We start from the raw sequence: 9,426 nt of genomic DNA on the forward strand, positions 1-9,426 counted from the left end.
AGACACAGCTGCAGGCAAATATTACCTAAAAGCTGTTTCAGGGAAGTTTGCCAAGCCTCCGGGAAAAAGAACCAGGCCGCTCACTTGAACTCACGGTCGCTCTGGAGTAAACGCTCTAAAATGGGAAGTGATAGAGAATAACTTGCATGAGGCTTGTAGGGATGAGCTTTCATGCAAAGAAGAGTAGCGATAGAGCGAGGTTGCGAATAAGTACTATATGACATTATAAAGGTTGCTACATCCAGCGGAAATCTGTCTGGACAGCATGCTCACTCGATTTGCATTATCCTCTTCTCAAGCAAAATCTTCACAAAGACAGTCATGTTTAGCCAACAAGAAGATAACATCTATTCAAAGACGTAAGCAATGAACACTCCGGGATTTGCATTGGTTAATGCTCAACAGGTCGTTCCACTCTGGCGCGACCGCAGGCGAACAAGGCCACAGATGCGCCGAACGCGCCACTTCGCCTGAAGGTAGAGCCAGCGAAGGACTACCAAGTAAGTTGCCCCCCACGTTTGCCAAGATTACTTCGCTAACTAATACAAGATACCCCCAGAAACGGAAACGAAGCCGCCGGCGCACAACATGATATCGTCGAAAATGCTACCCGGTTACATGCCCTGCTGTCTGAGTTGCCTAAATCGGATATCACGGACAAAGACAGCAAGATCTGTGGTAAACTGTTGGATATTTCGCTTGCCCGTCCGCTCACGGACAAATACACTGAGAGAGGCGCGGTCCGTCGCGAGGAAGAGCATGAAAATGCCAATGTTGCTGCTACCCCAGAGGACAGCATCTTTCCAAAAATAGGGGCGCCACAAGGTATGAGGCCCTTGATATTTATCAAAGTTACCAGGTTAAATGTTCCAAGGTATCCCGGAAAATGAAACTGAATACTACGGCGACGGACCAAGTGCTTCCCGACTGAAGGCCTTGTTGTCCGCGCTAGACCCCTTGCGTTGCTCTCAATTGGCGGATCAAGACAGCGGAGATAGTGATGGACCATCCTACACGTGCGAATCCACAGACTCAATGCCTTCGCCGGCCACATCACTGTCAGAGCATGACGCATTATACTTTGCGTTTGAAGACATGTCAACTGCGATTCCAGCTACTGCTGTGATGGTGCTGATAGACGGACAATCTCGTTAGGCTTTAGCTGCGGCCCAATTCCAAGTCACGCGGCCAATGATGTGCGAATATTCGGTGGGGCAAGCACAAGGTCTTGAGGTTTAAAAGGCCATGGAACCCCGCCCCTGCTAGATTCTAGTCCTCTGTAAAGCCCGCGAATAACACGAAAATGAATAATTCAAACGAATTATATGCGGTGTATACGTGCGATCGAACAGAAGTTCGGCCGCTCTTTGACAAAATTGTTCAATCTCTCCCATCTCTCACCCTGACTGCGGGGATGGAGTCAGCGACTGGCAAAATGTTCCGGTATGCTGAAACACGTGAGATAGCAACGTTCAACACCTTCATTAACGATAATGTGAGTTTCGCGCCGGGCGATAATTGGCTATGGCTAATTAGAAGACAAGCTCCCTAATAATGTGGGTGTTTTTTTCGGTCACCGAATAGAGCGAGGGGAGCGACAACATAAACCAGTCGCGGCATATTTAGAAGGAAACGCTTGGATCGATGTCGAGCCGAATCAGGTCGCTATACTAACTCCGCTATCCAGCGAACCTGTCAGTATTATGCTCGGGAAATGGAACACGGCGGAGGGCAAGGTTCAGGAAAGAGGGCTTATAGAACATGCTATTAGTTCGTATCTTATCTTGCCGGAGGTTAGGTTTCGGCTTCATCCGCAGGGGGTACCGTTCCACTTGGCTGTGGTTCCGATAAAAAAGCTGGAAGAGTAGCTGCGTTCTCGCTGAAATCCACATCCTGTAACTCGTCGCTGATAGCGATGCCCCCGTGTACCATAGTAGATGTCGCCGGAATGCTGTCGAACATTCCATCCCAGTTGTATGCCGTTATGGATGAGACCGGGAAGCTGCTGCACATTGAATCCCATTCGTCAAGGTTGAATCCTAACTCCTGAGCCAACTCCTGATGCTGCATAGGATCTGCAATGGCACTCACAGCCCCCGTTGCAACGTCACCCTGCGGAACAGCGTGGGAAGTAGATGTCGCAGATTCCGGATCAACATTCGACGCCTCGCTGGGACCCGAATTCTTCGTAGCCTCTTCTGCGCTTGGCATGTGCCTCTTTGAGGTACGGTTGTCCTCGACCTGGGGTCTCTTCTGCCCGGCTGCTGCAACAGTCCGTTCTCCGCCGCTCTCGCCTGCAGCGGCCACCGTACCCTGTTGGGTAGGGAGGCGAGAAGAAAGTGGGCTTGGGAGCAAGAAGGCGCCTGACGATGATGCCACCGACGTAGTGTGATGCCACTGTTGGCTCCCCGCGTTGCTCATGTAGCCGCTGTCGGTAGATGGTTGGGTCGAGCAAAAAAGTGACTCTTCGTTTGAGACTGCAGCCTCTGTTCCTCTGGCGCACGGGTTATGAGCTGCATGGTTGTCGCCTGACACCAGGTGTTCCCTGCCGTTTTGACACTCGTTCGCGCCACCTAATCCTGCTCCAGCATCGTTAGAGCTGAAGGGTGATGCCATTGGTCCCACAGACGAGGACATGGGTGACAAGGTTGCTGTGTGTTCCTGGTGATTGGCTGTTGCATCCTCGCCGCTGTTGTGTGCAACCACGAACGACTGAGATGAAGGTTCTCGCAGCCGTCTCGGAATAATTTCTTTCTGCAGCTCTCTGAACGACGAGATGTATAAACCCTGATCAAGCTTTGAGCCTGCAGCCTCAAGCGCTAAGTTTGCCTCCTCCTGATCTCCTACTGCCTCCGAACGTAGTCGAGCAGCAATGTACTCCTTCTCCGCGTCATCAAACTTGTCATAATTCAACACCAGCAGTGCAAGATTATTGACTCCTAACTTTTTGCAAATTGCACGAAAACTATCGCAGGTTAGCATGAATTACCTACTGAGGATGAACCCATACCATATTTTGAGAGCCCAGCCCACAACAGCGAGGGAAAAATGCACAAGAATATTCTCGTTTATGTCAGGAATTTCGAGATTCTCGAACCGTTTTGAGACGAATTTCGCAAAGCGTGGAATATCGCATATATCTCGCCTTGTTCTTTCGAGATAGCAGTGTTGTTCTAGACAAATTAGCTTCGTAGACACAGTGAGTATAGTTGCCGTACCCTGCAAAGCTGCATATATAAGAATGACGTCCGCCCCTAGCTTGGGAACTAACTCATTCATAATATGGTAGATCAGAAGCGGCAGCCTTTCTTGACGTATTTGTTCACTTTTTGTTATTTTTGCTGAAGTTTCAGCACCATATTCGCGCAGGACTGCGCTTGCAGCCCAGGAATCGAGCTTGTACATCCATTTCAACTTCTGCGCTCTGTCCTGAATCCGCTTCGTCAGTTCAGTGACGCCACGATCCAATCGTTCGGTTGCCTCCGCCGCGCTTTCTGCTCTGTCGCTGATGTCGTCGAAAAATTGTGCCAAATTCTGACTGTTGTGTTGCCGATACTCGACGATCCGCGAGGATAAAGAAACCAATACAGGGTCGCGCTCAGCCTCAAGTTTCTTAATGCCATCACGGACATGTTTTTCAAGAATTCTTCCATGCAACTCGAATAACGTTTTCTCTTTCAGAGTGTCTCTTTCCGCCGATGCAGGTGAGATGTTGAGCTCCTCCACTATCTTTTGCAGCCCGCCAGTCTGCTCCTTCTGATCTTGCAGGTGTAATGCAGCTTCTAGCATCTGGCTCAGTTCTGACAAGGGAAGGGGATTCTCCAGCCTGGTTCGGATTGAATGGCTTCGCTCCTCGCAATTTCCGGACCCTGCGTTCCATTCTTCGCAAACGGCTCTGTTCTTCGCGTCAGTATGTGACAAAACAGTCAAAATAGCGACATACGATTCCCCTTTGTACCACCACCTGCCACGTCCGACCTTCCTGTCCAGGTACAGTCCGATTTCGTCTCCCGGTACTGCTTGCGCACAGCATAGTACGTAGTGAACCTCAACTTCGTTGCCTGAGCCTATCCGCCGCGTGATAGAAAGCTTACAGCATATAAAGTGCGTACCTACCGGTAGACGTTCACACCACTTTCTGTTGCCCATTCGTTCACTCTTTTTCGAAGGCATTTTGCAAACTGCAGATGAAGATGTGGAAAGGAAGAAGCTGGGACAGGAGAGCTGACGGCTGTCACATACCGAACCGTCAGCCGCCTGGGGCCTATGTGCGTCTCTGGCGGGGAGCTTCGTCACCATGGCCGCCCATGACGGCCGCCCACGCCAAAGGCCGCAGGTGGCTGCCGACAACCTGGACAGCTAGGACCCATAATTCCGAGGGGGTTTTCAAAAAACCCCTCGGAAGTACATCGGTATGCTCCTCGGCTCCTCGAACAGATCGGATGCAGTGTCAGATAATCGTCTGTTTTTAGTCTACCTCCCCAAATAGACTCAAACTGTTGACCGCTCCAAGAGAACCTAATGATTTCCATTACGCAGATATTCGTACCATGTGTCAGCAACGGCTATGAATGCTTGGCAGTTGCTTAGTTGGCCAGCCATAGCATGCTGGAGCCATGGAGACACTACTTATGACTCGGCATCCCCGACGATATGCATTCAACAAACAGGCCACACCGCTCTTCGCAATGCTGCCTAGCATTAGTCCTCTGGAATACATCTCAGGGTTTACCGCATATGCCATCCTCGTTGTATATCTCGCATTCAGGCTTTGGGCCAAAAACACTTTTCTCCTTATAGTCAGCCTTGCATCATGCATTGTCTCATTATTAGTATGCGCGCTAGTATTCGGCATATCACGTCTGACGCCCAACACAGAGGGCCTTCAATTTGGCTCCTTTACTGCTATGCGACTAGTGAGCACACTATGCCTATGTGCACAGGCAGTAAGTGACATTTCAGCTTTCTTCAGACTAATCTAAGACTAATTCATGCTGTTAGACCGATTTTAGTATAAAACTGCACCATCAAGTCAGCTCATACCTTCACATAATCATAACAGTGCCGGGTTGCATAGTCTCACTTTGCCTTGTTATATTCGGCTTTCAACGCTACCTTGCTGTGCAGTCGCAATGGCTTTGGGGTTGTATCATGGTTATAAGCATGGTCCCACCCTTGACAGCTATCAGCATTGCCAGTGCTATCAACGACAAGGACCTACGGCGGAACAGTCTGCGCACCCTGCGCAGAACTGTGGCTTGGCTCGTGTTCCCAGTACTTCTCGGCCTGGGACTGATACTACTCAGCTGTATTTTTTCTGCTGCGCAAGTACCCCCCCTACATGAAATCCAATACCCTACTCATACCATACTGGCTTCCGGGATAATGGCGATCTCGCAGAGGAAAGTTTTTCTCGGTATACAGCGAGACTATGACGACAATGAACATAGAAGAGATTCTCTAAGTACATCTAGGGAGACTTTAGCGAATCACACTGGGGATCCCGGGCACGCGTTAGCAGACTTAGTAGGCGACCAAGATGTCACCAACGCCTACCACCTGCAGCTTCAGGATATGTATAAAGCCAGACCTCAAGACACTTAAATCAAATTTATTGAATGTTCATTAGCTAAATAACGGCTCATGAGATGATACAAGTTAAAGTACACAGGGTCAGTGCCCGAAGCACGTTGCAGTCAATGTTCAACTTTTACCGCCGTTTTACAACACATACACAGTCGATAATTTAAGGGGAATCTCTGAACTTTCATGAGCTGTTTTCATTTTTAGATTGGTGTATGGCGCTGCAGCCTTCGCCTAAGACTTCAACAGCAGCGTCAGCGTGGAAGGGCGAAAATATCTATATTAATGGGGGGTGTTGCTTCTATTCGTTTCGGCTAAATCCTCACAACTACCATATTTCGTCCTTTTCTCCCGAGTTAATGGAAGAGTATAAATATAATTAAATTACTAACTACTCACTCTACACTAATTTATACAACACATTGCCTTCTAAATTAAGATGGAGGTACGATGAGAGATTCCTTATAAGCGTTCAGAGACAAGCAGCTAACAGAATCTAGAACAAGCATCCGGTTGAGTCCATCAACGAAGCCTTAGAAACAGCCTTCCTTCTTACAACCCAAGACAAGCCGAGCCTGTGGGACATTACAGCCGAGGAGCCTGATTACCCATCTTATGTGACGAAAATAAAGGAGGCGGCTAAAACGCTGCCCCAACCAGTGCAGTTACAGCAGGAGCCACTAGAAGTATCCGGGCTACAGCTTCCATCTAGCGATCTTGAACAGTTGTTAAGAGAGCAGCTTTGTAGCGCGAGAGACTCAAGTCACCTGAAACTCAAGCACTTGCAAGATATCGTTCGAGAAGGTAAGGGAATAAACCCTGTGACCTGGGCTATATCAGAGGTTGCAAGACGCTGTCAGCAGCTCGGTCTTCGGCCTCCGAAAGAAACTGTCACGAAGGAGAACCTGCCAGATTTGCTACAGCAGACCTGGGAAAGAGCAAGCAAAAGCCTCCAGCCGCAGATTTGCTTGCCTCACCGCCATCTCTCTCGCTCGACGCCAAAGGCAGGGACTGAGGCCAACTCACGGGACAACGTGGGGAGATGAATACCTTTACTCAGTCTACACGCCTATCGTACGCGCTCCGATTGTTTTTCTATAGTCACTTGTTTACGCGCTATTATCCTAATACTTTAGAGGAGGGAGGGTGCCCTTTAAAATGCCACTATGTCCCGCAGACCTCAGAGTCTCTAGACGCTCTCCTTTTTATTGTGCATCTTCCCATTTTCTAAGAGAACAAAGCTCTTAATCTACTATAGCTTTATTAGCTCCTCCTTCTCAACTTTGTCCCGTTCTCGTCCTCCGTTTACCTTAAACCACCACTTCTACTCAGCTTATCCTAAAGCCATTGAACGCAATGCCACGCCCTCAAGTTCCTAACGAGCAGCGAAAACGAACTAGCCGGGCCTGCAAGAGATGCCAGCGACGCAAGCGAAAGGTGTGATAGACTAATTCGAAAACGATCCATAGAAATACCCACCGGATGACTACCCAAGACAGAGAGAAGGGAAAGTATTAACAAGGTGAGACAGTGCGGACAGACCCCTTGCTTTGCCTGCAATAAGCGAGGGCACGACGACTGCTCCTACGATATTCGAAAGGCTAGAAGAGCCACCCGCATCCCCAAGAACGAGGACATCGTGCCCTCATCCAAAAACCTACCCAATCCGTTTCCGCTGCAAGGCGTAGAATCGGCGCCTGGAAACTCACCCTTACGTTCGCCTCTAGCCACAAGTTTCTTGCACCATGGACCGTACAACTCCCCACCGGCCATGTCGGAATGGAGCCAGCCGCCCGATGCTCAGCTAGACATATACGAACCGGTGGCTGCTCCTAGAGGCCCTAAAGAGCAGATGCCGCGGCGGTTGCCGGCAGTGGGTGGCGGAGGCGGCGGAAGGCCCGTTTACGTCGACATAAGCACCTACGGAGGAGAAGCTATGGACTATGATGTGCCGGGCGGGGAGACGCCTTCGTCTAAAACCTACTTCGATGATCGTTTTGACCAAGAAACAATCATAGGAGCCCTTCTCAGGGAAGATGCCAACACAGCCGCCGTTGCAGATTCGTACTGTGGAACCGACTGCGGCTGCTACTCTGTGGCGCCCGACTACATGGACTCGGCGCCGGTGGACGCGTGGAACGCACCCGCTCTCTCCAGCATCAACCCGGCGCGCTGCGCGAGCGATGCAGGATGCTATGGGTTTGCGATGCAACACGACGGATAAGCAGGTGATGCAGGATTGTACAGCATGCTTAAGACTAGATGTATATCTACCTTAATGTATGATGGATTAGTTGGCCATATTAAGAGTAATAGCACTATTTATTACGGGCATTAAATGGGAATATCACATTAGGGCTTAATTGTCTACAGACCTTCTTGAATATCTACTCCTTGAAAATATCACCACCTAGTACATATTTTTCTAATACGTTTGCAGATATGGACCGAAGGCGTGCCCTGCACCGTGCGGCTCAGACCAGATACCGCGAAAAGCAACCCTCACTTATGAAAGAGAGGGTGAACGCCCTGGAGGAGGAAAATAACATTCTGTCAGACCAGTTGCGGTGGTTGGTTTAACGCCTATATCACTGTAAATACACCAGCGACAGAGCGGAAAACTCGCTATCTCAGCCCAACAATGCCACTGATTCCGACCAGGCTGTGGCTGCAAGGGTTACTCTTACTACTGAAGCAATTCAGCCGTGTCTACCTCCCGCGAATAACCAGTTTGCTGCTTCCGGATTCGTCAATCTTAGCGCAGCGCCGAGATGGAATATCAACTCTTCTGACTCTAGCCCAACGCCGGGCGTGTTGAGTCAACAAATCATCGGTGCGGGGAACATTCCCGATACACTTGGTGCTTTCTGCATGGTCTCAGATCAGGTTACCGGTGTTGACTGGAGACTTTCGGGCATATCTACACCTTATATCATGAATTCTCAGGGGTAATCCTACCATTTGCGGCTTCAGGCTACGTACAGACCCAGACCTCAGGACACTTGAGCCAAATTTATCGAATGTTTCTTAGCTACAAAGGGGCCAGTTTATCGAACCACTTCTTGGAATGCACTTATTAGTAACAGCCACTTAAGCTGACCCCAGGTTTTGATACATACCTATGTCTACTTCTTCCTCAATAAAAATAGCTATCAGAGCTTTTCACCAAATGCTTTCATCATAAATATAGGCAGTGTCGGCGCCCATTCTTCTACACATCGCTCTACCTGTCAGACACCAACCATGGACGAGTCTCTAACCGAAGTTTTACACCGAGCAACCGACCTTGCTTCACAAGGCACAAAAGGCGAAGAAACACTGTGGGACATTACGCGGAATGCGAGAGACTTTTCCTCGTTTTTAACGGAAATTAAAACGGCCGCAGACGGGGTTCTGCCATCTTGTGGGCTACCACTGCAAGTTTCAACACTGAAAGAAACCCGCGGATACAATGATACATTATTGGAAATGCTCAAGTGTACCCCTGGGGAACAGATTGCCAATGCAAAGTGCAAGGAGGAAGATGGCCCGACGGTTGTCACTATTGCAACCATTGCGGTATTTTGTGCGGAACTCGCCCGCTATCCCCCACCTCACGTCAAAAAAGGAAATCTCAGCAGTTTACTATGGGATACTAGAGTGATCAAGGCCGCCAAAATGTTTTACATGCCTCCGCGAAAGAGAACTGTTGTGCCTGATTCAACGGCAAGGTCTGCATGTGATGCAGACACTGAGGACAACTCCGACGCCCCAACCGAAGATGTCCACGACTACAACGTAGATCGGTATCGCCGCGGTGCCGATGCTACGTTGCAAAAAGACAAAACTCACGATGAACGGAAC

General features: G+C 49.4%; 3 protein-coding genes across 3 annotated transcripts; 2 read left to right on the forward strand and 1 right to left on the reverse strand.

Moving 5' to 3' along the window:
* Positions 1-321: 321 nt before the first annotated feature.
* ISF_09852 (hypothetical protein) lies at positions 322-1,155 on the forward strand (the record flags this gene model as incomplete). Its single annotated transcript, XM_018853452.1, has 4 exons — positions 322-359; positions 406-500; positions 550-825; positions 875-1,155. 4 exons carry the CDS (start codon positions 322-324, stop codon positions 1,153-1,155), a joined length of 690 nt encoding a protein of 229 aa, XP_018699360.1.
* Positions 1,156-1,794: 639 nt separating this feature from the next.
* On the reverse strand, positions 1,795-2,982 carry ISF_09853 (hypothetical protein; the record flags this gene model as incomplete). The annotated part of the gene is made up of 1 exon (XM_018853453.1): positions 1,795-2,982. The coding sequence occupies one exon, from the start codon at positions 2,980-2,982 to the stop codon at positions 1,795-1,797; it is 1,188 nt and encodes a 395-aa protein (XP_018699361.1).
* Positions 2,983-7,354: 4,372 nt separating this feature from the next.
* ISF_09854 (hypothetical protein) lies at positions 7,355-7,807 on the forward strand (the record flags this gene model as incomplete). The annotated part of the gene is made up of 1 exon (XM_018853454.1): positions 7,355-7,807. The coding sequence occupies one exon, from the start codon at positions 7,355-7,357 to the stop codon at positions 7,805-7,807; it is 453 nt and encodes a 150-aa protein (XP_018699362.1).
* Between the last annotated feature and the right edge of the window lie 1,619 nt (positions 7,808-9,426).

This window comes from Cordyceps fumosorosea, assembly GCF_001636725.1.
Source record: "Cordyceps fumosorosea ARSEF 2679 chromosome Unknown scaffold_84, whole genome shotgun sequence".
NCBI lineage: Eukaryota > Fungi > Ascomycota > Sordariomycetes > Hypocreales > Cordycipitaceae > Cordyceps > Cordyceps fumosorosea.